General features: G+C 37.6%; 4 protein-coding genes across 7 annotated transcripts; 2 read left to right on the forward strand and 2 right to left on the reverse strand.

The window, feature by feature from the left end:
- Positions 1 to 1,304: 1,304 nt before the first annotated feature.
- Positions 1,305 to 14,519, reverse strand: LOC103448937 (actin-related protein 4-like). Of its 2 annotated transcripts, XM_070807749.1 has the most exons (21): positions 14,435 to 14,519; positions 14,354 to 14,402; positions 14,132 to 14,223; positions 13,207 to 13,380; positions 13,045 to 13,118; positions 12,419 to 12,499; positions 11,989 to 12,049; positions 11,807 to 11,856; positions 11,202 to 11,256; positions 10,783 to 10,860; positions 10,636 to 10,689; positions 10,316 to 10,369; positions 10,130 to 10,190; positions 9,469 to 9,520; positions 9,172 to 9,238; positions 3,410 to 3,472; positions 3,226 to 3,288; positions 2,835 to 2,897; positions 2,302 to 2,366; positions 1,852 to 1,920; positions 1,305 to 1,718 (listed from the first exon to the last, which is right to left on the reverse strand). In XM_070807749.1, exons 2-21 carry the CDS (start codon positions 14,364 to 14,366, stop codon positions 1,673 to 1,675), a joined length of 1,335 nt encoding a protein of 444 aa, XP_070663850.1. In that variant the 5' UTR covers positions 14,367 to 14,402; positions 14,435 to 14,519; the 3' UTR covers positions 1,305 to 1,672. The 2 variants fall into 2 exon arrangements, with proteins under 2 accessions (XP_070663850.1, XP_028944970.1); XM_029089137.2 differs by having other exon boundaries at positions 14,354 to 14,506.
- A 4,606-nt stretch (positions 14,520 to 19,125) lies between these two features.
- On the forward strand, positions 19,126 to 20,917 carry LOC103430168 (receptor-like serine/threonine-protein kinase At1g78530). Its single transcript, XM_008368301.4, has 5 exons — positions 19,126 to 19,381; positions 19,555 to 19,893; positions 19,976 to 20,230; positions 20,333 to 20,466; positions 20,617 to 20,917. Exons 1-5 carry the CDS (start codon positions 19,246 to 19,248, stop codon positions 20,800 to 20,802), a joined length of 1,050 nt encoding a protein of 349 aa, XP_008366523.2. The 5' UTR covers positions 19,126 to 19,245; the 3' UTR covers positions 20,803 to 20,917.
- A 1,588-nt stretch (positions 20,918 to 22,505) lies between these two features.
- Positions 22,506 to 25,058, reverse strand: LOC103409546 (fatty-acid-binding protein 3, chloroplastic-like). 3 transcript variants are annotated; one of them, XM_017325320.3, is made up of 5 exons: positions 24,622 to 25,058; positions 23,610 to 23,710; positions 23,314 to 23,469; positions 23,014 to 23,228; positions 22,506 to 22,794 (listed from the first exon to the last, which is right to left on the reverse strand). In XM_017325320.3, exons 1-5 carry the CDS (start codon positions 24,792 to 24,794, stop codon positions 22,636 to 22,638), a joined length of 804 nt encoding a protein of 267 aa, XP_017180809.2. In that variant the 5' UTR covers positions 24,795 to 25,058; the 3' UTR covers positions 22,506 to 22,635. The 3 variants fall into 3 exon arrangements, with proteins under 3 accessions (XP_017180809.2, XP_028944972.1, XP_070664660.1); XM_029089139.2 differs by having other exon boundaries at positions 23,610 to 23,716; XM_070808559.1 differs by lacking the exon at positions 23,610 to 23,710 and having other exon boundaries at positions 24,622 to 24,953.
- A 517-nt stretch (positions 25,059 to 25,575) lies between these two features.
- LOC103430169 (major pollen allergen Ole e 10) lies at positions 25,576 to 26,768 on the forward strand. Its single transcript, XM_008368302.4, has 4 exons — positions 25,576 to 25,782; positions 26,098 to 26,123; positions 26,235 to 26,469; positions 26,562 to 26,768. The coding sequence occupies exons 1-4, from the start codon at positions 25,725 to 25,727 to the stop codon at positions 26,585 to 26,587; spliced, it is 345 nt and encodes a 114-aa protein (XP_008366524.1). The 5' UTR covers positions 25,576 to 25,724; the 3' UTR covers positions 26,588 to 26,768.
- Positions 26,769 to 27,539: the final 771 nt, after the last annotated feature.

Raw genomic sequence — 27,539 nt, forward strand, 5'->3', positions numbered from 1 at the left:
GCAAGGGAACCATGAACAATATTTGCTTTTGTGCAAGTCCACCTGTTTGAGAAGAGAAAGGGCAAAGACAATGGCGATTACTATTCACATATATTTTTTATGTCTTATGCCTTGTAAGCAAGGTATAAAATATCGATGATATAGGAAATATCGATAGTTTAAAAACACGGAAATTTCGATGGAAATATCGGGATAGTATCGATATCGATAAAAATTGAATAAAAACCACGGAAATTGTAAGAAAAACTTAGAAATTTTTATTAAAACTTTGCAGGATGTTTATTTAGTCAATTATCTATTAGTTTATCACAAAAAATTGGAAGGAAATGTATTGCATGATAGATATAACTGATTTAAGTTGATTATATAGCGAGTTGACAAACATTGTGAGTGTAGAAAATATGTAGTAATTAATGAAAGAAGTTTAAACACACCATAATCATTTATATATAATGAATTAGTATAATATTTTACACTTTATACATTGCATGGTAAGATACATGAGTGACTTAGCAAGATCTAAAATATCGATGATATCGGAAATATCGGTAGTCCAAAAACACGGAAATTTCGATGAAAATATCGTGATATTATGGATATTTTAGACCATGTTTGTAAGTATGTACTTAGTAAATTTGTTCTTTGAAAATAAAACTCCCTATTTATCTCTTATAATTTAATTTTAAATACAAAGCATAGCATTACAAACAAGCATAATTAATAAAAAAATAAAAGGCAAATGAAAAAGATAGTTAAACTTTGTAATTTTGTTAAATGTGTCTATTTTTAAGTGTGTTGTTTTAGAATTGTTTGGTATTTTCAATTTTTTTTAACATTGGAAATCCAACGGTTCAGATCAGAGGACCGTTTGGAAATCCAATGGTTTGCACTGCTGCAATTGGGCAGCCGAAACGGCACTTGCGAAGGCAATTTTTGCAAAGGCAGCTGAAAGAGCACAAGCCCTTGCTCTTCCTCCGTTGGACCTGCTCTGTTCGACCAGTTCAACCCAATTGCAAGGGCAATTGGGTGACTGCTGGAGATGCTCTAACCAGAGCCAGGGCAGAAAGTGCGATCGGCCTCGGCCCCGTCTAAAGGGAGGGCTCCAAAAACCATTTGCTACATGAGCAAGCAACCAGTTTCGGGGAACATTCCGGCAACTCTTTGCAAGGGACAAATGGAAGCGATTCTGATGATGCTCTCATCGAGTTTTCCGGCAAGATCCCGGCGAGGTTGGGTTAAATGAGAAAAACGCCATACTTTCATTAGCTAATAAATAGAAACTAGCTGCTGTCGAGAGCAACATATGGTGTTAGAAATGTTAAATGGCTTTGTCATTTAAAACTAGTAGAGGTAGCAAAGTTGGGTTTAAAACTGGATGAACACTCTGAACAGTGAGCACCACAAGAAAAACCCTAATCAATGGACATTAACATAAAGTTCAGCAGTGAAATCTCTTCCGGTACACAGGATAGGTGACGATTCATACAAAACAAAGCATCACTCTCTCCTGTTTCGACAACACAGGCTTTGAGGCTTTGAAAGTTGAAATGTAATTTCGTGCTTATATTTTTCTTCTTCTGGAAAAATTAACGTAATAGAAGTCTGGCAGTAATAACTAAGTTGACATCAAGCACAAACCTTTCCTACTCGCACTCGATCAGAAGACACGAATTTAAGGGCACTTTCGTTGTATGTAGGAAGCCCCATGCTCCTCGTACCTGTCAATTGCAATCACACGAAGCAAAATATCAGTAGAGGACTCCAAAACACTCTACATGATTTCTTAATCATCTACAACGTAGATCGTTTGATATGGCTTAAGCAAGACACAGGTGAAATCATGAAACTTACTCAGCCTTGGAGAACCACATTTGCTGGAATGAACCGAGAGACGCCAATATACTTCCGCCTATCCAAACACTGCAAAATTAAACACCAACATGAAGTCAGGAAAAAGAGAAATTTTGCATGTATGTATATTATGAACATTAAATTTTTAAAAGCGCATAACCTATTACTACACAAAGGTGAAACTTGAAAGCATTTGAGTGAGTTTCGAAGTTATACGGTTAAACATGCTTCAAGTGTATTCTCTATGAGAGATGTAAAATTTCAAAGTTAAGCGACTGACAAACTGCCATCACATGACCCTAGAATAATTTCAGGGTGCTCAGATGAAAAATGTAATCCGAAAATCAAATAACAGTTGCAGAGTTGCAGCCAAATTGCTTTATGTATGGGATCTTCTGTGCTAGCATGGGCAAAGAAATGAATGAAGGACTTGAAGCAATTTATATTTACCTGAATCGCCTTTCGGTTGAATTCCCGGCCACCAATACTTTAACTCTAGCAGCTTGAGGGGACTCCTGCAGGTTGAATAATCGCATTTTGATATTTCATACTAATAAATACACAAATAATACTGTACCAGCTGAAATCAATTTAACTACTTTGAGTACAAATGATTTTAGTATGCAGAGAGTGAGATAGAGAGTTCAATGACATCGATGTATTAGGCCAATGGCCAATGCTGAAAAGCATGTCAGTGCTTTGCTTCCTGAAGATAGTATGAGCTAAGATAAACAATACAAAAGTTATAGAACGAAGGCGATGAGAAACTAGTTCTTCTAAGTTGTAATGCCACAAACACATTAAAGAACAAATTTAGTACCCAGATCTTACAGTGAATTTATAAAACATGAAATTGTTACTGCTAGACAATTGAAACAATATACCAAATAGAAGCCAAATTCAATAATAAAAACAGTTGGCTGGGATTAATAAAAAGGGAAAAAGAAACATGACTATGGTAGTGCTTCAATTAAAAGCCATACCTCCAGCATGTCTTTCTCAAGGCGTTCCTTTAACTGTTGCATTGATGCTGTACCACCGGCAAGCTGTATAAAATAACAGAAGGAAAAACCATGTCATATAATTCTCAAGTTGCACGTCAAGAAATTCCGTGGAAAAATTGGGGTTAATGGATGTGATAAACTAAGGAAATTTTCAGGAATTCTGCATATTCACCATAGAAATTGCAACACTTACTCAGCAAGTCCTACCAAAACATATCTATTTGCATCCAGAACTAAACTAATTTATGCTATTAATTTTTGTCAATTCTTTGGGAAAAAAAAAATAACTGATTCATGCATAAAATAAGTAAATTGATGCTCCAACCAAAAAAAATATAATAAATAAGTGACTGCATCTGCATCATCTTACCAGTATACTACTAAACAATTCACGCCGGATGTCCACATCACACTTGTTAATGCTCTCGATAACCTGGAGAGAAGAAACAAGAAAAGTTAACCATGAATTAAAAATGAGGGGAGAGGGGGGAAGAAAAACAGAGAAGCAACTGCATGGATACACCCACTTATTGTCAAATAAAGCAGGATATTACCATTTGTGGCAGACCACGAACAGTGGGAGCAATCTCTGCAAAATGCTCCATACCAGGAATTGTCTGACATTTTCATAAAACCAAATATGATAGATATAAGATGCAGGAAAAATATATTATTCAGTACCAATTAAAACATACATTTATGCAACCAATCCATCCAGCAACTGCTTCAACCAAAGTTATATCAGGGGTCAAATTTTCTCATGAAGTGCAATTTACAATTGACTGATAAAATGTGGTCCAACCATATAAAAAATACCCAACCTACATGCTCCACTCAGAAAGCTTCAACATACAAGCTTCAACAAAAGAAAATTCAAAGAACTTAGCGAAGAAGGCTTTGGTGTATCTAACACAATACGTTGAAATGAAGGAAAGCTTATTTATTGATATCCCCGATAAGCTACAAATATGTACATATACATGAGTCAAAATAAACACACAAGAGGGAGCCTTCACAAAGGTTGCTTAGGAGAAGTCTCAGCAGTCGGTAGAGCCCCAGAAAGAGAAGGCACCGGAGGGGGATCATTTGGAGCCTCAGTACTGGACAGAACCCTAGAAGGAGGAGGCATCAGAGGTTGATCATTTGAAGCTTCATTACGCGGTACAGCCCCAGAAGACGAAGGCAATAAATGCCTTTGGAACAAACCCACAAATCTCTGATGATCAAGTAAAACCTGACCATCAGTTTCCTTCATCTGGTCAAGCTTCCTCTTCATGTTTGTAGCATAGTCATGTGCGAGCCGGTGCAACTGTTTATTCTCATGCTTGAGCCTTCTAATCTCCTGTTTGAGACTCATCACTTCAGCCGCCAATGATTCAACTTGGCGGGTTCGAGCAAATAGGCGTTGGGCCATATTAGACACAGAACCTGCACACTGAACACTGAGAGCCAGCGAATCCTTAACAGCTAACTCATCAGACCGTTTGGAAAGTAGTCTGTTATCTTTGGGAGTGAGAAGGTTCCTGGCCACCACCGCAGCGGTCATATCATTCTTCATCACGAAATCCCCAACGGTAAGAGGACCAGTAGGGGAGACGAAGGATGGGCGCCATATGTTGTCTGGAGAAGGCGGGGCTGCCTCTTCAACAAGGTTCAAGTCAAAACGACGGTCGGAGGGGCCAGACATTTTCAAAGGTGTTGAAGAGAGAAGAGGTCGGACAAATCAAGATCTTAGAAGTGCAAGAATGAAGCTTCTACTGGTGGAGATTCAAGTGTGCTTTGGAACTTAATGCCAGCCCCTATAAAAATCTGCACTCGACGGAGCTTCAGAAATCGAAGAGGCGCCTGCTCAGAAATCGAAGAGGCGTTTGCTTTCTCAAAAGCTGGGCTGCTTAGAGATCACGAGGGTTGATCTCAGAAATCGAAGAGGCGTTTGCTTTCTCAAAAGTTGGGCTGCTCAAAGACCTCGAAGGCTGATCTCAGAAATCGAAGAGGCGCTCGCTTTCTCAAAAGCTGGGCTCCTCAGAGACCACGAGGGCCGATCTCAGAAATCGAAGAGGCACCTACTTTTCCAGCCTTGTCAGCACCTGTCACACGCACACTCAGCTTTGCGGAAATTATGGGCATTCTGTCGAAGACTTCTAGGGAAGTAGAAAACACATGAATCTTACTGTTCAATCACCCACTTCCCACACGCAACAATAGCTCATGGGTACCACAGAAAACTTTGCCAAAGTTCTCTGCCAAAGTTGAGCACGTGAAGCTTGCAGCTCCCACTACATCGCTCTGACCAAGAAGGGTAAAAGAATAGCAAAGAAACAGCACTAACAAAGTTTAGACCCATAAATTTTGAAGGTCTAGCTACCATATTATTACCCACAAGGGTAAAGGAACAGTACCACTGCTGGATAATTGGAAAGTCCCTGTGTGTCAACCTCTGTGCTTTGTGGCAAGGTAGACTAGCAAACATGCCCAACCTTTACTCATATTCGAGAAAACACTCCCAATAAGATTGCTTGCTCCAAAATCGAAGAGGCACCGTCCTCCTAATCTCGAGAGCCAGACTCCCAACATGACTACTTTCTTAAAAATCGAAGAGAGGGTAAAGGAACAGTACCATTGCTGGATAATTGGAAAGTCTCTGTGTGTCAACCTCTGTGCTTCGTGGCAAGGTAGACTAGCAAACATGCCCAACCTTTACTCACATTCGAGAAAACACTCTCAACAAGATTGCTTGCTCCAAAATCGAAGAGGCACCGCCCTCCGAATCTCGAGAGCCAGACTCCCAACATGATTACTTTCTCAAAAATCGAAGAGACACTGCTCCCCGAATCTTCGAGAGCCAGACCCCCAGCATGATTGCTTTCTCAAAAATCGATGAGGCATCGTTCTCCGAATCAATCGAAGAGGCGCTCGCTTTCTCAAAAGCTGGGCTGCTCAGAGACCACGAGGGCCGATCTCAGAAATCGAAGCGGCACCTACTTTTCTAGCCTTGTCAGCACCTGTCACACGCACACTCAGCTTTGCAGAAATTATGGGCATTCTGTCGAAGACTTCTGGTGAAGTAGAAAGCACATGAATCTTACTGTTCAATCACCCACTTCCCACACGCAACAATAGCTCATGGGTACCACAGATAACTTTGCCAAAGTTCTCTGCCAAAGTTCTCTGCCAAAGTTGAGCACGTGAAGCTTGCAGCTCCCACTACATCGCTCTGACCAAGAAAGGTAAAAGAATAGCAAAGAAACAACACTAACAAAGTTTAGACACATAAATTTTGAAGGTCTAGCTACCATATTATTACCCACAAGGGTAAAGGAACAGTACCACTGCTGGATAATTGGAAAGTCCCTGTTTGTCAACCTCTGTGCTTCGTGGCAAGGTAGACTAGCAAACATGCCCAACCTTTACTCACATTCGAGAAAACACTCCCAACAAGATTGCTTGCTCCAAAATCGAAGAGGCACCGTCCTCCGAATCTCGAGAGCCAGACTCCCAACATGACTACTTTCTCAAAATCGAAGAGAGGGTAAAGGAACAGTACCATTGCTGGATAATTGGAAAGTCCCTGTGTGTCAACCTTTGTGCTTCGTGGCAAGGTAGACTAGCAAACATGCCCAACCTTTACTCACATTCGAGACAACACTCCCAACAAGATTGCTTGCTCCAAAATCGAAGAGGCACCGCCCTCCGAATCTCGAGAGCCAGACTCCCAACATGATTACTTCCTCAAAAATCGAAGAGACACTGCTCTCCGAATCTCGAGAGCCAGACCCCCAGCATGATTGCTTTCTCAAAAATCGAAGAGGCATCGTTCTCCGAATCTCGAGAGCCAGATACCACAGACCACTTTTTCAAAGTACTCTGACAGAGTTAAAACATGTGAAACTGGCAGCTCCCACTACCGTGCTATGACCAAGCAGGGTAAAGGAATAGCATTACTACTTGTTAGGGAGACTCCTATATATGTCGACCTCCATCCCCAACGGACAGGCAGACCTGCAAAAATGCTCAACCCTTCATCATATCTGAGAGGGCACTCCCAACGAAGCCTTTCGAAATATTCAGCTTTCTTTCCCCCCGATAATACCTCTGCAAACAAGCTATACTAGAGCAAGAATATCTCATATCATCAGGGTTAAAAGCAAGAGTATCCCATATCATGCTTTTTCCCTGTCTTTTCCTTTGGCCTTGTTTTTACCTGCAAGACAAGGAGAAAGAGAGCAATCAGTCAGCACTTGGAATCAAGCTTCCAGCCAGGAACTGACTGCCTGGAACCCCTTACCTGATTACTTACCTGGCATTGCTCTCGAGTACTCATCTTCAACATCTTATGTTTCCAGGGAAGATTCCGCATCTGCTTGAGGAACAGATAGGGCAAGTGCGAAGGATACAAGGAAGCATGTGGAGACAAGCGTAACAGCACACGTGCCGATACATCCATTACTCTGTCAAAAGCAAAAGTATCCCATATCAGCAGGGTGGAACGTACTCTAGATTTGATGGACTTGTTTTGACCCTCAAATTCTTCAGCCGGCCTTATACTCTGGAGGAAACCAGAAAACCCTCCAGCTCAGTTCAAGAATAAGCCTGTGGAAAGTTACTTCTTCAAAAGCAAAAGTATCTCATATCATCTCTTCTCATTTTTCTTCTCTTTATCCTTCATGCTGCTGCAAGATGGGGAGAACGTGAACAATCAGTCGGAGCTCTGATTGCTTACCTTGTCTATCACCTCTTTCAGCAACCCCCTAGCTCGGCGACTTGGAGGACTCCTACTACATGGTTTGTATCGCGCTTGACCAAGCCTGAAACTACAAGTAAGCTTCAAGTGAAATTGATACATTACCTTGTGCATCTCCACCAGTTAAAGATACCACCCCTGGATGGAGGAATAGTACTTCCAGAGAAGATGCCACATCTACCTATGAGACAGATAAGGCAAGTCAAGACGACACCACACTCCGATACTTAGAAGTTTCGTGATTACGAGATCATTCTCTCACAATATTTCCTAATGTCATTTGTACTAAATCATTCACTTGTACTCACTAAAGGAGAGCTTGAACCTATGTACTTGTGTAAACCCTTCACAATTAATGAGAACTCTTCTATTCCGTGGACGTAGCCAATCTAGGTGAACCACGTACATCTTGTGTTTGCTTTCCTATCTCTATCCATTTATATACTTATCCACACTAATGACCGGAGCAATCTAGCGAAGATCACAAAAAGCGACCGTTTTCGCTACCTAGGATCTATCTTGCAAGAGAACGGAGAATTAGATGGAGATCTCAACCATAGAATACGAGCTGGATGGATGAAGTGTAAGAATGCATCCGGCGTGTTGTGAGACCGTCGTAGGCCACTGAAGCTCAAGGGAAAATTTTATAGGACGGCAATAAGGCCAGCGATGTTGTATAGCACAGAATGTTGGGCGGTGAAGCATCAACACGTACACAAAATGGGTGTAGCGGAGATGAGGATGCTTCGTGGGTTGTGTGGGCACACGAGAAAGGATAAGATTGGGAATGAGGATATCCGAGGTAAAGTAGGAGTAGCTGAAATTGTAGGAAAGATGAGAGAAAATCGGCTCCGGTGATTTGGACATGTGCAAAGAAGGCCGAATGACGCTCCGGTTCGAAGATGTGACTACGGGACAGAGGTTCAAGGCCGAAGGGGTAGAGGAAGACCTAGGAAAACTTTGGAAGAGACTCTAAGAAAAGACTTAGAGTACTTGGATCTAACGGAGGACATGACACAAAACCGAGCGCAATGGCGTTCTAGGATTCATATAGCCGACCCCACTTAGTGGGAAAAGGCTTTGTTGTTGTTGTTGTTGTTTCATATATCCAAATATTACCCATACAATTAGTAGACATGAAGATATTAGTAATCAAGTAATGAACTATTCCACGAATTCCAATTTATTGATCAAACCAAAAACAGCCCACAGAAACAAACTCGAGATATCCTTCGAGTCAGCAGTTATCTAAGCATAAAGAAATGCTGAAAATGAACAAGGCATATGATAGACTTAGTGTCCATAGTACTTTGTAGATTATCTTTCTTTTTCAATAAAGTTCCTGTTTTCTTGTCCCATAAAAAAATGCTCAAGATGAAACAGTCATGTCTCACTTTGCACAAGGTTCACATGTTAAGACGAAGTGGGAACTAGGAACCGTTAGTTGAATGAAATTATTGAACAGATAATAATAAGATCGTGGTGAAATGCAAATGTGTCCCATGAGATTTCAAGGATTCAAGGAAAGTGTTAAAAACTGGCATCATATAGTTTAGAACTTTAGAAGACATCCACCTGAGCCAAGGATGGGTTAAAGAGAATATCAGGAATCTTGAATCTATCAGCTCCGATTTCAATTGTCCTGTATCATGCAGGATCATAAAGTAACTATACATTTATATTAGAAACAAAATTCACAAGTTAATTAAATAGTATACAATATGCGCAAAATTAGATTGTCATCATTTAACAAAGTGCACCATGAATTAACAAGATCAAGAACAGATCTAATGAATTCAATAAGGGAAAGTGTAACCCTCGAAACAAATAGAAAAGTTACAACAAACCAAGATGCAAAAGAATAGGACTCACTGGCCATCAGGAAGCTCGTATGAGGTCATTGGAATGTTTGAATATGCGATTTCTGGAAGAAAAAAAAATGAAAATCCTATTAGAATGCTAATTGAACATTTTTTTATCTTTGCTTGAAGAATATAGCAATTAATACAGGAGCTATGAACAATATGAAAACAACTAACAAGGTTGAATCATAGAAATAAACCATCATCCATTCATCGTGTAAAAGTAAACAATATCCTAAAAACTCCAAGCAATTGAGTTTTCAAAGAGCTAATATGCTCTATCCTGCAAAACTCTGAAAACTCCAATAATCAAGCTGTCAAAGAGTTAAGCTATCTCTGTACTCCTTAAGTACTAATTGTATCAACATTTGAATGAATTTCCAGATCAAAAAACTTTTAAGAGAACATAAGGTCATATATGGACCTTCAAGCAACAATCAAGGATATCATTTGTGAATAAAGAGAATAAATGCAAAATTGCCCTTCCAAATATCAGGTCTTAAACAAATGAATATGTTTTGAACCCAGTAGCAAAAATAAAACAATAACCAATTGATTTTTTTATTTTTTTATTTTTTTGAATCTGCTATCAAGACTAAAATGTAATGTCACTAACAAAGTTTATAGCCTAAAAAACATTAAAACACATGAGAAAGGGATATATAGCAAACCATCATATGGAGTGTCTGGGGCTCTACACACGCATTCTTTGATGTCACTAGCAATTATCCTCTGCCACGAAGAAACATTCAGCAGAAATGAAAAAAAAAAAAAAAATATATATATATATATATATACAACATTGAGAATATCATTAAGCTGGGCATAGAGTCTCTAGCTTTTTGTCAATCACAGACCTGGGCATAGAGTCTGTAGCTTTCTGTGGTATTTGGAAAATCAACGTCTACTACCTACAACATTGAGAATATCATTAAGCTAAACAAATGCGATATTAAGCTATCAAAAAGGAAAACAAAAATATTCATCTATATTACTGATGAAGTCTCACAATTGATAACAAGATAAACGAAGGATGCATAGTCCCAGAGGAACAATTAATAACCCGACAGCAAGTATGCACCAACCCACCACTATAATATTCAGACTGGAAGCATATTTTGCTACTCTTAGCATTCCACTATTTTAGAATACATCCACCAGTAAAATCCAAAGGTACCTGAAACTCTCCAGGTCGTGTTTCCTTTCTCTTAAAAGAATATCTGGGTTTAATCTACAAATAAATAAGAAAAGGATTAAATAAGGTAAAAACAGCAATTTTGGGCAAATGATTCCCCTCTAAAACGAAATTTAGGTGGTCACTCACTGTCATGCCTTTACTTTCCAAACTTTTTGTCAAACAATCAGTAAGAAACTCTCCCCCAATAGGAGAAGATGACACAGCCTGTAACAAGTTGACAAATAACAAAATAGGAAAGAAAAAATGGGTGTCAAAATTTGACAGATTGGTTAAATTCTTATATATGGAATCACAGAAACAAGCAATCATAAATTTTCGGTTTATTTCACTTTACAGAAGGTTTCTAAAGGCATTTATAGAGTGCAAGAGGGCATTATACAATATATATATATATATATATATATATATATATGTGTGTGTGTGTGTGTGTGTATGTATATGTATATGTGGCGCACCTTGAAATGTAATTATATAAAAATAAGCTATAAATTAACTTGTTATGAATGAAGATCTATCATCTAATTTGACAGGAAAGTGAGAAATACCTTTTGAAGAACATAGCCATCATGAACTGGAGCAACTGTAGTTGATCCTCCACCACTAGATGAATTTTATAATTTTGCATAATACCGTACATTAGTTTTGCATTCGCAATAATCAGGCAAAATATAAAGGGGGCAATAAATACACTAGAAATGATGTTAAAAACTCATGTTGTACATTGCATATAAAACAATATCAAATTCATAGATGTAGTATTCATAAAGTTTAAATTCAGTTGATACATTATCGTTTGGTTTATGATTCCTAAAGTTACATTCATAATTTCAGAAATTTCTGCATTTGTCCATTTTTACCTACAGGCCACTGAGATAGATATTCTTTTGACATTTATTAGAATTTGAACTACTGATTTGTATCCATCAACATTCTCTTTCTTGGGATTAACATAAAACAAAAATCATGTGGATCTATGGTCTGCATCAATTGGACAGATTGACTTAAAATAAGCTTATGCATAAGTGTGAAAATGAAAGGATGCGATCATAGAAATGGTAATCCAATTATATACAATTGGTTTAAAACAAAAGACGATGTGCAAGTACTAAAATTATATACAGCAAGAGTCAAAATGATGTCATCTACCTACCTATCAACTACTAATGAGGTAGCTCGACCTGATGCAAACGATGTGAGAACCTGACATAAGAAAAAATATAACAGTTACTCACTAATTACAGACTGAATTTCAAAAGGAAACAAAGAGCAGAGTCTGCAAATAGTAATTCATGTTCTACAAGTTGGAATCAGGGAGATGGGGTGAACCCATACAGCATTCTTGGCCAAAAATAAGGCAGGAACTTTGTACTTTTCGAACATAAGCTCTGCCGTCCTGTCAGGTACAACACAAAACTCAATCACTTAACCTAAAAACTAAACAGCATAAAGACACACCAACTAAACCATCAATAATGATGGAACAAATAATATCATTTCTATAAAACCTTTCATCAATGGGGCCAGCATACTTATTACAAGTTAGACACCTAAAAACAAGAAATCTAGGTATGCAACAACTGTACACAGACACAATGAAGCCATCAGTCTGCAAAGAAAAATACAAAAGTTCGTACAGCTGAGCTTTGCAAGGCATAGGGGTCAATGTGAAGTCTAACTTTATCACAAAAGAATACATGACCTATTACATAAGTATTTTAGCTCGACTTGAGCTGATGAGAAAATTTAATAATTACCATATTACCTTTCTCTTTGTTGTTGAGTGTTTGAAGATGGCTCTGCAAGTAGCATTGGATGCTCTTTGGGATCAACCAATAGACATTCCCTGAAATAATAGCAAGCACTTACTGATATGGTAATACCAAAATCAAACATCTAACTAAATAATTGGGAAACATATATTGCCAGATGGACAGTTAACAGGGAAAAGGATAACAGCCAAGCCTTCACACTATATAACAGTATTGAATATGAGCTGCTACAGTATTACGTACATCTGTTAAGTTCAAACTCGTATTACGCGAATAATGGAATACGGTTGAACAAAAGAACTTCTAACATATGATAATCGCTCCCCAAAAACAGATGACATCAGTATTCTTCTGACCAATTAGATCAGTGAGAAAAATTTGTACCAAAGCATTACCGCGGTGAAGATGTATACAGAAATGAGTACTAGAATCATTATCATTTGTTGATCATTATATCCTAATGTTACTAAAACCGTAAGCGTAATAGAAGAAGCTGACCATTCAGGGCGTTGCATTATATGCATGCCTTATCTTTACTTAACCAAATTATTAATCAACAATTAAATGAGAAAACTAATTTAACCCATAGTAGATTACTAATTCATCCATTAGTAGTTACCTAAAAGCATGGTCCCATATACTCTCCACAGCATCCCAGTCAACAACAACTCCATCCTTTATGGATGACAGCACCTGATACAACAGCAGTAGTTAACCAAAATCTAACAGCAAAAGATCGAAACTGTGCTTCAATTACAAAAGCTTTTAATTCGAAACTGACCTCCATATGATCCCGACGGTACCCTAAGGCTTGAGATCCTACATATAATTTGCGCTTTCCCTTGGCTTTGTCAGAATCAAGAGATTTTGAATTATTCTTTGGTTCTACAGCAGGTCCAGAGTTGTTTTCCATTTCAGTTGCATCAACTTCCATTTGATCAATTGACCCAACAACCTAAACGAAGAAGAACAGATGCCAAAACCAGGTTACATTTTTAATTCACTTATGAACTAGTAATGATGAATATCCAATTAACAGACAGACGCACAGTAAACAAATTTTACACCCAATGTGACTAATTTAATAAGTAAGGTCAATCCACTAATATGTTGAAGTTTGATGCATATAAACTTCATAACTAATAAGTTTAAAAAATTAAAAAAAATAAAATAAAATGAAAAGCTTCATCCACTCTTCAAAAATTCCTTAGTCATTTAAGCACAACCATGAGCTTCCCGCCTAAACAAGTGTATCTGACCAGCCTTAACTCCCCCTCTACTGAAGATGTTCCCCCAATAGTCTCACATTATCCATCATGGTATAGAAAATAGCGACGAGGGACTCTGGACTCATCATTCTTCTGGGTAAAAAACAACTTACAATTCAAATATCTTTGGGACGGTCGAAACGCCAAATTTGTACTGAAAAGGATTTATGAAGAACAAAATCTTTAGCTATAATCTTAAAAGTTTTCAAATGGGCAATTGCAAAACACACATTCTGCATTACCACTAAATCTGGCAAAATGGGTAAACATTTCCCGGATCTATAAAATAAGAATCCTCAGTACTACATTTTCGGTTACACAAACCAACAAAGTTGTGAAATTTTCTACAACAATTAAGGTTTAAAAAGAAAGAGAGAGTAAATGTGACTGCCACTATGAACAATTGAAGTAAAAATTGAGCAGAAAGTAAGCACATACGGAAGGGAAGACGGCCTTGGGCACATCTTCGCCAGCATAGCCGGCTTTGCAAGTGTGGGAGCCGAGGTCGAGGATGATAGCTGATACCTCATCTGCAACCAAAGAAACCAGAAATCCCAAAAAAAAAAAAAAAAAATCACCAAAAAATAAGAAAAAAAAATTAAGAAAAAGAATGAGAAATCTTGTGGCATGCGAGTGCTGTTAGGTTTTTGATGAACTCACCGCCTCCGTACATAATTGAAGTTTTCTGAGAGACAAGAATTTGCTCTGCGAGTGCGGGAGGAGGAGGAGAATTTGCTCTGTGAGTGCGGGAGGAGAAGGAACGAGCGAGGGAGAAGGGTTTAACGAAGTTTGGATTTGGGGGGTTTGGACTTTTGGAGTGGAGACTTCAGCAACGACTAGCTCGGTGCTTTTATTTTCATTATTTATTTATTTCTCTCTAATTACACAACTACCCCATGACTTTTTGTATTTGATTCACCCAATTCCTAAATGTTTTTTTGTTACAAATTGGTCCCTTACCTTTTCAAATTTTGTTGGTAAATAGTGACACAAGTTACAAAAGCTGACAGCAATAGCGGTATGTGCAATTCAATTCGATTGTTTTTTTTAGTTTAAACGGTGTCAACCATGTTAACAAAGAAATTTTTTGAATGATGCCTAATAGTTATGGTTTTTGAAGATTCGTGAGAGGCATAAGAGGTAGGGTAGTTGTGCACCCGATGCTTATTTCTATGAAGGATCTTGGGCCCTTACATTATTTCTATTAACCATGTAAATGCCAAGTGGCACAATCTTAGTTAAACATGTGCTTTGATTGACCATTGGATTCTAGCTAGATTGGAAGATTGGTGACCGTTGGATATTAGTTAGTTAGAAGTTACTTAGTTATTAAGTTTCATATCTTCCATAAATAGTGAGTGGGTTCGCTTTACAATGTAATGAAGGTTTTATCTTTGTAATACAAAAGCATCTTTAAATTCTCTCTCTAAAACTCTATGTGTCATTTTTTTGCTTCCTGTAACAACTGTTATGATGGTATCGAGTCGGTTCATTCTTTTTGGGGGGCACGGTGCTAATTGGAGCAAGTCAGTGCTGGTTCAAATCAGATTTCCTCTCGATTGCTGGTTCTTTTTCTCGAAGTTTCAACAATGGCGGTGCTATTTGGATCTTGACGATACTTGTGAAATCAAGTTCTTTCTTTTTTATTCTCAGGTTGATTGATTGTTCTTGAGACTAAAATTGAGGCACGAAGCAATTCTGGTTTATGTAATTGTTGGAAAATGTTGAATTTCTTGGAAAATCGTTGAGGCACGAAGCCATATATGTTTTTTGGATATTGAATCTGATTCTGATATTGTTGTAGCACGAAACTTACTATTCTCAAAATCTTGAATTGTTGAAAAGGATTATAGCATGAAGCTCCCATTTCTTTCCAGAAAACACAAATTAGGGCACGAAGCTCTCTGATGTGTATGAATTTGGTCTTATTGAAACGAAGTATGTTATTTGATGGGTAAAAGATATTTGTTTGCATAATATTGTTGATTGATATATAGTTTGGAGATAAAATGTGATTATAGTTGATATAAGGTGATTGAAATTGGTATTTCTGAAGAATTAAGTTCTCTGTGGAGTTGTTTGTTTGGCTAATTGTAGTTCTTCTATAGCAACATGAGTTCTTCACCACTCAAGATTAAAGGTTTGTTGGGAATGCTTACAATTCGGTTACAAGATGATAATTTTGCTAAGTGGTCTTTTCAATTTCAATCTGTCTTGGAAGGATATGATTTTTTTACTACTTTGATGGTACCAATATTTGTCCTTCTAAGTATGTAATGTCTTTGGAGAGTGGAGTGACAAAGGAAATAACTGCAGTGTATCGTGAGTGGATAAAGACCGATAAGGCATTACTTAGTCTTCTGATTGCAACACTTGGCGATGAGGCAATTGAATATGTAGACAGCTTGGACACAACTTACTGATAGGTATGTTTTTGTGTCAATGGCAAGGATAAATCATCTCAAGACTAAGCTACACATAATCAAGAAAGAAACTGATTCAATAGAGAAAATATTTGCTAAGGCTTAAACATTTGAAGGATCAATTACAAGCTGCAGGAGAACATATTTCAAAGAATGATCTGATTGTTGCTGCCTTAGTTGGCTTACCATCTGAGTATAACATGATAAGACCTGTGATTGTGGCAAGAGAGTTGCCTATAACTTTAAAGGAATTTCATGCACAACTACTAAGTGCAGAAAAGATAGCTGAAGAATATCAAACTACAATGCAGTTTCCAATGACAAGCATGCTTTCTCAGGGTGAATCTTTTGCCGGTGGAGCTCAAAAACAATTTTACCAAGGGGAGTCTTCTGTAACAGGTGCTAACAAGTCGTTTTATCAAGGAGAGGGTTCATATGGTTCTAGTTCCAATTCTCAAAATTATAATGGTGTTGGATTTGTGGGGCAATATCAAAGGAACTCTAGCAATGGCAATGGTGGAAATGGATCTAATGGGGAGAACCACTTTCATATGGTACTGACTTCCGGAGTCTCATATAGGCTATGCAATATTATTATTTTTTCACTAGGTCTGACAATGCTTTCGCACTTAACCAAGTTTGTCAGTTCATGCATTCTCCTACAAGTGCTCATTGGGCTGCGGTAAAGAGAATACTAGGTTACTTAAAAGCCACTCACGATCACGGCTTTGTGTATAAGCCAAGTCCTCTTACCATTAGTGTGTGTGTCAACGCAAATTAAGCTGGTGATCCTGATGACTGGAACTCCACTGGTGGTTACTGCATCTTTCTTGGAGATAATTTAATCTCATGGAGCTCCAAGAAACAGTGGGTGTGTCTCGAAGCGGAATATCGTCAACTTGCATATACTTTTTTTCTTTTCTTTTTCTTCCAACTTGCATATACTTCAATTGCTTCTCTTGGTTTCAAAACCTTTTCCGAGATCTACACCTCTCTCTTGATCCTCCACTTTTGTGCTATGATAATATCAGTGCTCTTGCTTTTGCTTCTAATCCTGTCTATCAAGCACGCACGCGCCATGTCGAAGTGGATTATCATTACATTAATGTCACTCGCAAGAAGATTGTTGTTGACTGTGTTGCTTCAGCTAATCAGCTTGTTGATCTTTTGACCAAAGGTTTATCCTCTTCACCATTTACCAACCCGGTTTCCAAGCTTTCCGTTCTCTAACGATCACTCAGCTCGCAGGGCCGTGATAAGCCAACTGATAAGTCAAAACCGAACCAGTTTGAATTTCCTTCTTCTCGCTCTTCTTCACAAGCGAACACATCGATTCATCTCAAAACTCTCCAGCAGATAGAGACTTCTAGTTAATATTATCTTCTATCATATCACATGTAATTATTTGATATTTGAGATGACTCTCACTTGTAACATAATCATCTAATGTGACAGTATATAATGAACATGCAGGCTCACTCATTATTCGTCGAGTTGAGTTTATTCATTCAAAAATGGGTATCCACTTAAAAGTTAAATCAAATAGTGAAGTTTTTATGTAAAATTTGATTTAAATGACGAAACAATAACAAAGTGTGTAGAAAAATATAAAAAACAATACTTCATTTCCAGATGAAAACAAGCAACAAACTTAAGTCTTGTAATCTGAAGTTCAATCAGCAATCCTATTAAATGTTGGTCTATAGGGGGTTGGATGTAATAAGTGCTTGTATTAATTTGGGTTAGAAATTGACTTAGGTTGGGTTGGGCATGAGAGGGAAAAACAACTCAATAAACAATCGAGTTGAAGTCGAATTGATTCGGGTGAATTTTAACCATGAAATAACCTGCGGGATCATGTTTAAAGTTGTGTTGGATATGGGCGAATTCAAAAACGCAAGTCGCATTTTTAATTTGAAGAGCAAGTTGTTAACATTTTCAATTTGCTAATTATGTTGCTACTTTCATTAAAGATGGTTCCTACAATGCATTCATCGAATTAGTAAACAATTTTTTTGACGTGACAGTCACACTACCTCAAATTTATGACTCCTCACTTTTAAAGAAAAATTTCAGTCAGTCGAGAACATGATCCGGTACATCAAATATTATGATACAATTGGTTAAAAACTTAAGAAAAACAAAATTCCCAACTAATTATAAGATGTTTTTCTAGTGAACCGTTCTTTATTTTCGTCACACTAAAAGTATGTCCTACCCTTGAGATATGAGTTCATGACCATGCATGATGAAATCAATCGAGCTAATGACCTTCACAGGTCACACTTCACAGCTGTGTTTATTTTCCCAAAAAGGGTTGTACTGTGTTAGTCCTGTGAATTTTGAACACCGACGTAAATGGCAAAGGACAGGTGGAGTGGAATAATTTGTCACATCAGCTTGAATTTCACATGATGCATGCACACACTACCTGACATTCAGCTGCACCTTTCTCATGGGTTTTTGGTTGCTGGTGACTTTGCTGTCATGCCACCCTTTTTATGTCCTCATCTACTTCAATTTAATTGATTTATGTCTAAGTAATCACTCTACTTTTGCCATAGGTTAAGTCAATCATGATTGTCATGCATTTTAACTTTCTCATGTAACAATATATGATTAATTTGAGATACCGTTATAACAGCATTTTAGTTGTACGAAAGTTCTACTATTGATTCAAGATGGCCATGCATTTTAATTTTCTCACATAATAGTGTATGATTAATTTGAGATTCGTCACAGTGACATTTCAGTTGTACGGAAGTTCTACTCTTGATGCAGAATCTCAAACTAGTAAAATGTGAATACAAAGTGCCCTTGCGCACATTATTAACAGTATTACCAGTGCATGATTAACGTAAAGTATCATCAAAATGACATCCTGTTAGAGGAAAATTCTTCTGTTTACTCGCAGCCCCAAACTAGTAAAGTGTGAATGCATTAGAGAGACGAAAAGCACTTTGGTCGCTTTCCCTAATAAAAACACTTGTTGTGTCAAAATTTCAATGATCCAACAGCACTTTGTTTCTGTGAACAGTTTCTCAGATAAAGCCAACTTCTACTTAACCATTACTTCAAATTATTTCCTTGGTGTAGTTCTTTGTGAATCAAATTCGCAGAGAACAAAATATGGGAAAGGCTTTGGTTTTAGCGTTCTACATAACCATATGCTGTGTTGCTTTTATTATATCAAAGATTGTTATTTCAGTCCTCATCTATAAGCGCTGGAAGAAGAAGCACTTGGTCCATGAAGATGGCTTCTCTGGTATGCTCGAAAACTCCATGAAAACACTCGGTTTTACGCGTCTTAGAGGGTATCTTTTATGACACCCTCATCCACGATGCTCAAAATGACGCATTTTCCGTGTAATCTTCGATGAAATTCGTAGCAATAAACTATATATCCTGATTGATGTATTGTAATGTGCATGTATACAGGTGGGAGAATGGTTTTGTTCAGGGCACCAACAATGAAACCTCTGAAAACGGATGTGTTCTTGAAGAAGACACTGAAGTTGAGCAACAAGGACATCATTGGTTCCGGAGGCTACGGGACGGTTTATAAGCTGACAGTAAATGACTCCACAGCCTTTGCTGTGAAAAGATTGAGCAGAGGAAGTCCAGAGAGAGATCGAGGCTTCGAGAGAGAGCTCGAAGCAATGGGGGACATAAAACACCGCAACATCGTCACCCTTCATGGATATTACACTGCTCCAAACTATAATCTTCTCATATATGAACTGGTGCCTAATGGAAGTTTGGATGCAGTCCTGCATGGTATGCACATATGCACTCAAATTTTACAAAAATGCAAAATTTCCATTTGTCTATGGTGATCATCTGGTAAATTACGATGCAGGAAGATCAACGGACAAGATGCTTTTGGATTGGCCTACCAGATACAAAATAGCACTAGGTGCAGCAAGAGGAATATCGTACCTTCATCACGATTGCATCCCTCACATAATCCACAGAGATATCAAATCAAGCAACATCTTGTTGGATCAAAACATGGAGGCTCGAGTGTCTGATTTCGGATTGGCCACCTTGATGGAACCGGATAAGACTCATGTTTCGACACTTGTAGCTGGAACTTTCGGATACTTAGCTCCTGGTACAGTTGAAGTTCACCCTTGAATTTACAATAATATTGTCAGTAGCATACTGCTCAGTTACTTTCTTGTGTATTGATGTAAGACAGACCATTTTTCTGCAGAATATTTTGATACGGGAAGAGCAACAGTGAAAGGCGATGTTTACAGTTTTGGAGTGGTTTTACTAGAGCTTCTAACCGGAAAGAAACCTACGGATGAAGCATTCATTGAGGAGGGAACAAAGCTTGTGACATGGGTAAGTTATGAACTCAACACTTCAATAAGCAATAGCAACCCTTATTTTACTGAATCCTCCATGTTCTTACTTGAATTGCCATAAAATTACTGCCATTGTTGATCAGTGACTAAACCTACCTGCAAATCAATCGGTTAATGATGTTCGCAGGTGAAGGCAGTTGTTCAAGACAGAAGGGAGGAGTATGTACTTGACAGTAACTTAGGCTGCTGTTCGATCGATGAGATTAACACTGTTTTTAGTATTGCATTAATCTGCCTCGAACCGGAGCCTTCAAAGAGGCCTACCATGGATGAGGTTGTCAAGATGCTTGAGCAGATCAAAAATAAAAAATAACAAACTTGTAAAAGACACATAAATTTGTACACCTGTTTATACCTAAAATGTTCGTACCTAGAGCTTTCTTATGAAAACAAAAATTAAATTAAATTCCTATAAGGTTTGAAAATCATTTTAAACGCTTTCTGTAAGCACATATACATTTAATTCCCTTCCAGTTTCAATGGCGACTCCTCTTAATTCTTCTTCAACATCGTCAACCCACTACTCCTGCTGCTGCTTATCTGTGAAGCGTCGTCCTATTTTTGATCTGCTCCGAATATACACTATCTTATGCCTATGAAGCTGGAGGGCACCAACTATATTATCTAGAGGTATCTGTTTGTCCCCATACTGAGAGTTTACGATCTTACTGGCTACATCGATGGCTCACTCAGATGTCCAGACACATTCATCGTCCAAGATTCAACGACAGCAGAGCTGGTTAATCTGGGCTATGAGCTATGGTGCAGGAAGGATCAAGCAGTGGTGGCGGTGATGAATGCTAAACTCTCACCTTCAGCACTCAGAAAAGTCTTCCATTGCTCTACAGCCAAAGAACTATGGCTTGCTTGCAGCTTTTCAACCCTACCGTATGATTATTTTGAAGTGTACTATATATTTTCTTAATTATTAGTTACTACATATTTTAGTGGTTAGGATTCATGATTATAATAACCATTATCAGTGATATATATATATATATATCTTCTAGCTGAACTTTCTGTTTGTATTTACGACCACTCGCTATCAGTTCCAAATTCATGGCTATCGATGCCTATGTTGAAGAGGGAGGCCCTGATCACTAGGACAATCTACCACTTGCTATTCAAAATCGGTATTATTTTCACTAGTTTCGTTAAATGGGGCTCAAACTTTCCTTCTCATCATAATCAACTAATGGTTTTATTTGGTTTGAACCTTTGTTACGGAATATACATTGATAGTTACACTACTGCAATCACAATGACCTACAATGGTTTCTCAATAGCTTTGCAATCTGATAATCGGGAAGGCATGCCTTGCCCCGCCACCTATGGTTTGAAGGCTAGCAGCTTCTTGTTTGATTATGTTGCCTACCTAGACGGTGTTTTAGGCCTAAAATCAGCATTCGTTAATCTATACTAGAATTCAACACTGAGCAGGTCTATCAACTAGTTAGAGACTAGAATTAGATACATGGTTTGATGATTGGCAAGAAAGTTTGTTTCAGCCAATCAAATGTGCATAGTGCATAAGGTAATTTCAGGGGAAGAATGAACATTAATACAAGAAGAAGAACATTAAACAAAACAGAACTTGCAAATCAATTGGTTAATGATGTTGCGGGTGAAGGCGGTTGTTCAGGACAGAAGGGAGGAGTATGTACTTGATACTAACTTAGGTTGTTGTTCAGTCGGCAAGATTAGCATCGTTCTTAGTATTGCACTAGTTTTCCTTGAACCCAGGCCTTCAAAGAGGCCTACCATGGTGAAGTTGTTAAGATGCTTGAGAAGATAAAAAAATAATAAACTTGTAAAAGACACTTAAACTCGTACACCTGTTTATATCTGAAATGTCCATACCTGGATCTTTCTTCCGCCATTTCTCTCATATATACACAAATGATGAGCAATTCAAGTAGACATCTGTTATGGCTTACTGTTCTGTAAACATTATTTTATTTGTGTTGTAGATTGTATTCTAACCGGAGAGTAATCGGCAAGATAGCCACCATAAGATGGTTAAGAAATATATTTTCTTTCAATTTATACCACTTCCTGGTCCAATTCAAGGTACACAAATAGATACATAAACAAAAGGCAGGCTCAAGTGGCTAATAGAGAAAATGAAAAAGCTTACTCGTAGCATCTACTTGAGGATTGATTCCAGTCCTTTCACAACTGAAGCTTTCAAGGAGAAAGAAACAGGAGTATCTCCAACGAATACATCAAAAAGAGCAAAAGCCACATTTTCTGATTTAATTTCAGCATCCACTCCAGACGGAAGCCCATCAGACGAGATAGAGACCTAAATATCACAATAAATCTCATTTGATAAGATTGCATGGACAGAAAAAATTCACATTGAAGAAGCATAACATAACTATGTTGGTTTAGATTTGCAAACACAAACTAGCATCAGAATGCGTGTTAGAGGAAGTCCGAGAGAAATAATTCAGGGAAACATAGAACTCCCAAAAGCCTGCCCTAGTTAGCTTGCATAAGAAACCAGTAAATTCGAACTTACAAGCATTTTGGAAGGGTCTGGCCAAGTCAAAAATATGAAAGTTCCTTTCTTAAGAGGTTGCCCTTGAAAGATGCTACGGAATGTGGACAGTGCGGATTCATCAACAGGGGTTGGTGATTTGATTCTTGGAGAGATGGCATCATTCAAGGCGTCCCAAAAAGTTTTCCCATCAACATCTCTAACCAGAACAATCTGTATCGATTTCTCCGAAGGAGCTGCAATTAGGAAAAGTAACGTTAGCATCCTCTTTATGTGCGAGTGTGTGTGGCAAGGAAGATGCATAATTTTTATGATTATTACATAGAAAAATAGAGTTGAACAAGGATGAATCCTCTTGAATCTCAGCAGCTGATCTTCCTTTCCAAGCATTCAAACTATTTAAGACGGACTGGTTCACATATAGTCCTGCAGCATAGACTTCTACGCCAATAATTGCAAAGACCTTTTCCCTGTATCCTATAACCATTGCCAACATTAAGGTTATTTGCTACATGCATCATGCAATTATTTGTATCAAAACTCAAAAGGAAACACAGAGAAATCTTTATATTCTTAGAGTGAATGCACTTTGCTATATGTGATTTGAAGCAACTGACCAGTTCCAAGCAACGTCAATGAACTCGAACAGCCCGGTAAACTCAAAGATGTTTGAAATTTCTCTTTGGTGGCAGGTTCCTCTATAATTCTGCATTTCCAACTGCAGCTTTGTTTATATAGAAAAGTACATCAGGTTTTGTTATGAATGCAATCAAAGGAGAATATAATGAGTGATTGAAATGGAACAGCATAGTAAATCTTGAACACAAAAACTGAATGCATTCTCGTGATTACGATACCACTGATAACAGATTTTATATTGAACCAGCTAGATCTGTTTCATGGTGATGATGAAAATTGTGTTCTATCTTCTCAGTCTTCAACGAAAAACGATAACACATCAGATTAATCACCCTGATGATGAAAACTGTGTTCTATGTTCTATACCCCAACATAAGACCTGGCCATTAGGAATTTCAGAAAGTGAAACCGCTCTCAAGTCTAGTAGCATTCTTTCACATTCTTACAACTGGAGTTCAATGTTTCTTTAAGGTTCAATCTTTATCAGATTGTCTCCATGTTTTCAAACTTCTGAGACCAGTATCAAATTCTACAACTTCACCAAGTATTTTTGTTTCATTTTAAGCAATACAACCACATAATTGACTAAAGTCACCGACTTTTGGAAATATACTCACTCTCTGACCAGAAATTTGATTGCTTTCTTCTCCTCCACCTCAATTCAACAACATTAATCATATCAAAAAACTCGACCACATACATTTGCAAGATTTTACCAGAGCTTGCTTTCTGCAGTCGCACCATTCGCCTGATGAACAATTCTAGATACATTTCTTGTTCTAAGTTACTGCTGGGGTAACACCCCAAAGCCCAATTGGGATTTTAACAGAAAGAAAGTAAATTTCTCCGCAGATAATTTACCATGGCAACTGAAATTTCAAATGAACATTAACATAGCAAAACTTTTTTCACTTCACTCAGAAGAAATTAAAATTAAATCCTGCAGATAATTGAAACAAGAAATGAGGAAGCTAAGTGGGAATTATTCACCTGAAGTTGAGGAAGCATTTACTGCAAAAGGGGTCTGAGATTTGATGTTCTTGTGAGGGGGGAAGTGAATGGGGTTTTGGCAAATGAGAACATTTGGGTTTGAAATTCCAGTCGGGAATCCAATTCTGGGTTTGGGAATGCAGTTCCTGGTGGGAGTGGGAAATTGGAGCCATTTGGGACTGCAAATTGCTTGAGCTTCAAACATGCTTTCAATTTTTGGTTTCTGGAAAACCTGTTTTCCATCCAAACTGTAGATATGGAACAAATTCATAGTCACGTGAGGTCTCGATCTAATAATATAATGTCATACGTTAGAAACTTACATATATCATTGTTTTATTAGAATTAGAGATCATGATGAACGTCGAGCCTTAATTTATTGGTTACACAACTAACAAAACAAATTAAATCTTAATTTTTGTATTTTTAAATAAAAATTTAACGATTAAAATATCTGAAGTACTCGATACACTAAAGCTGCCAAGAAAGTCACTGTAACTCAAAAGTTAGGATTGTAAATTTGACCAATTAACATGGATTTCACTTCAATCCTACAAACATAACCGATATAGGTTAGAGAAACTCCCCCATTAATAGTATTAAAATAAGAGTGCATTTTTGCTTATCATCATTTAGTATGGTATATGCTTACCATCTTATTTATCACCGATTTGTACTTATTTATTACACGAATCTCGAAATTCAAATTCATCTAATAATGATAAATAGGATGATGAACATATATCACGTTAAATGATGATGAACAAAAATGTTTCCTTAAAAAAAATATGAATCATCGGAATGTGAAGCGAGCAGTCAGTTGGGCACTGACTCCGATAACTAGAAGTTGAATCGGAGGTGGCTGATGATGTAAGGGAGACGCAAAGTCAGTCAGGCTCCCTCCCTCCACGTGGATGTTGTTCTCAAAAGCTCCAATCTTTCCAACTTTCCAATAGAATTCTCAAACGGCTCACTTAATATAGCCGTTACACTTTGCCCCTTTCTCCCACTTTAAAAATCCTACCATTCTCTCTCTAATTCCATTCCACCCTCAGCAGACAAAATATTTCAACTTTCTTCTTTCTTCTCTCTGACAGCTCTCAATGGCTAAAGCAGCTCTCTCTGTTCTGCTCCTGCTCCTGCTCTTGTCCTTCACTTCAGGTACTTCTTGTGAAAAACTGAGTTAGATTTCGTTAAAGATACAATAACTAGGATGTAGCAGCGAAAACTTTATGTACTTTGGAGTTTAGAGCGCTATATTTTTTATCATTTTGGGTTTTCTTGCACTTGGATTATAGCATTGTGCTAAATTTCATGCGAGTTATTGCTTAATTAACACTTTACAACTGACATTTTAAGTTGTGATGTCCTTTTTTTTTTTGGACAAATAAGTTATACTGACTGGCATTAACTTATATGCACTGTACTTATCTCAGTTCTGAACCTCTAATTTCAAATTTACTGTTGTCTTTGCAGAAACTTTGCTCATGGTAAATGGACAGGTAATTAATATATCAAAAGTTACTAAAAAAATGAAACATGTAACTTCAAATACAAACCTACAACAACGCACTTTAAACTGATACTTTTCTCGTTCTGTTACTCAAATGCAGAAAACTTGGTGTGTGGCCAGACCTTCGTCCGACCAAGCAACGCTCTTATCGAATCTGAATTACGCGTGCGCGCACGTAGATTGCCAGATTCTTCGAAAGGGATGCCCGTGCTCGTCGCCGGATAATCTCATGAACCGTGCCTCCATAGCCATGAACATGTATTACCAATCCAAGGGAAAGAACCAGTGGAATTGTGACTTTAGAGGCTCTGCTCTCATTGTCGTGACTGATCCAAGTAAGTAACATTTTTTTTCATGAAGAAAGTCACTCATTTAATTTGTGTGGTATTTTATTTATTTATTTATTTATTTTTGTATTGATTTGCAGGTTATGGTGACTGCATCTATGCATAGTCCTCAGTAAAAGAAAGTGCATGGGATCGTTAGAATTTTAGCTTTTAATGTGCTACCGGGGATGTCAAATTTTCACATTACCTCAAATGGATAGATTTTTAATAAGACTTTAGATTTGTAGTTAAGTAATTGTTGCGATTCAAGAACAAATATATGGATTAAACTCAATTTATATGACAAATTAGTACATGAATGAGGATGTGAAAATAAATTGGAATTGTACGTATGTGAAACACCTTATAAGCGTCTCAAACGTGCTAGTTCCTGTGAAGAAACTTGCATGTTATATCTTGAGAAAATTGTAACAATAGTTCATTGACTTTAATTCAATTGGAGCACTGATCTCTCGACTAAAAAATCATGACCATTTGTCCCTTAACTCATCAAAACATGCAACTATGGTCATTTTTATCAAATCCGTTAGAACTTTAGTCAAAATGAGTGACGTGCCACACATGCGAGGATAAATCAAGGGCAAACAAGGAAAACCAAATGAGAAACTTTAAGTCAATTGGAGTAATAGCAGCCCTCAACTTTAATCCAATTGTAGTAATGATTCTTCCAACACGATTCATTTTGACGGAAGTTCTGAAAAAAGTTGACTTAAAAGACCATAACTACACGTTTTGATAAGTTAAGAGATTAACGAGGGATTATTGCTTCAATTAGATTAAAGTTGAAAGACAATTTCTACAATTTTCTCTATTATCTTTGTATTACAACAATTAGTAAACAAATGTCTCGCAAAATTTCAAATTTACATATGCAAGATGCCAGCGGAATGATCGGCCCAATAGAGGCTGGGGTTGGTTCCTTCCCATCGCGTCCTTCCTTGTGTCAATATATAAAACAAGTGCATCAAAACAAGAAACGAGAACTAGGTCGATCTATTCTATGCAAAGCATAACTGCACAGATGAAAGTGAAACTTCTATATAAATACTGTAGGAATA

This window comes from Malus domestica, chromosome 11, assembly GCF_042453785.1.
Source record: "Malus domestica chromosome 11, GDT2T_hap1".
NCBI classification, from domain to species: domain Eukaryota; kingdom Viridiplantae; phylum Streptophyta; class Magnoliopsida; order Rosales; family Rosaceae; genus Malus; species Malus domestica.

What these genes read in the sequence shown, in the direction of transcription:
- LOC103448937 (XM_070807749.1), bottom strand. An exon ending in ACCGTCGGGATCATATGGAG is followed by an intron (nt 13,119 to 13,206) that starts GTCAGTTTCGAA and finishes CTGTTGTATCAG; the next exon opens with GTGCTGTCATCCATAAAGGA. An exon ending in ATGGCTATGTTCTTCAAAAG is followed by an intron (nt 10,861 to 11,201) that starts GTATTTCTCACT and finishes AACTTGTTACAG; the next exon opens with GCTGTGTCATCTTCTCCTAT.
- LOC103430168 (XM_008368301.4), top strand. Translation starts at nt 19,246, where the DNA reads ATGGGAAAGGCTTTGGTTTTAGCGTTCTACATAACCATATGCTGTGTT. An exon ending in CCATGAAGATGGCTTCTCTG is followed by an intron (nt 19,382 to 19,554) that starts GTATGCTCGAAA and finishes GCATGTATACAG; the next exon opens with GTGGGAGAATGGTTTTGTTC. An exon ending in TTTCGGATACTTAGCTCCTG is followed by an intron (nt 20,231 to 20,332) that starts GTACAGTTGAAG and finishes ATTTTTCTGCAG; the next exon opens with AATATTTTGATACGGGAAGA.
- LOC103409546 (XM_029089139.2), bottom strand. Translation starts at nt 24,794, where the DNA reads ATGGCTCCAATTTCCCACTCCCACCAGGAACTGCATTCCCAAACCCAG. An exon ending in AAATGCTTCCTCAACTTCAG is followed by an intron (nt 23,717 to 24,621) that starts GTGAATAATTCC and finishes ATATAAACAAAG; the next exon opens with CTGCAGTTGGAAATGCAGAA. An exon ending in ATTGACGTTGCTTGGAACTG is followed by an intron (nt 23,470 to 23,609) that starts GTCAGTTGCTTC and finishes CAATGGTTATAG; the next exon opens with GATACAGGGAAAAGGTCTTT.
- LOC103430169 (XM_008368302.4), top strand. Translation starts at nt 25,725, where the DNA reads ATGGCTAAAGCAGCTCTCTCTGTTCTGCTCCTGCTCCTGCTCTTGTCC. An exon ending in GCTCTTGTCCTTCACTTCAG is followed by an intron (nt 25,783 to 26,097) that starts GTACTTCTTGTG and finishes TTGTCTTTGCAG; the next exon opens with AAACTTTGCTCATGGTAAAT. An exon ending in CATTGTCGTGACTGATCCAA is followed by an intron (nt 26,470 to 26,561) that starts GTAAGTAACATT and finishes ATTGATTTGCAG; the next exon opens with GTTATGGTGACTGCATCTAT.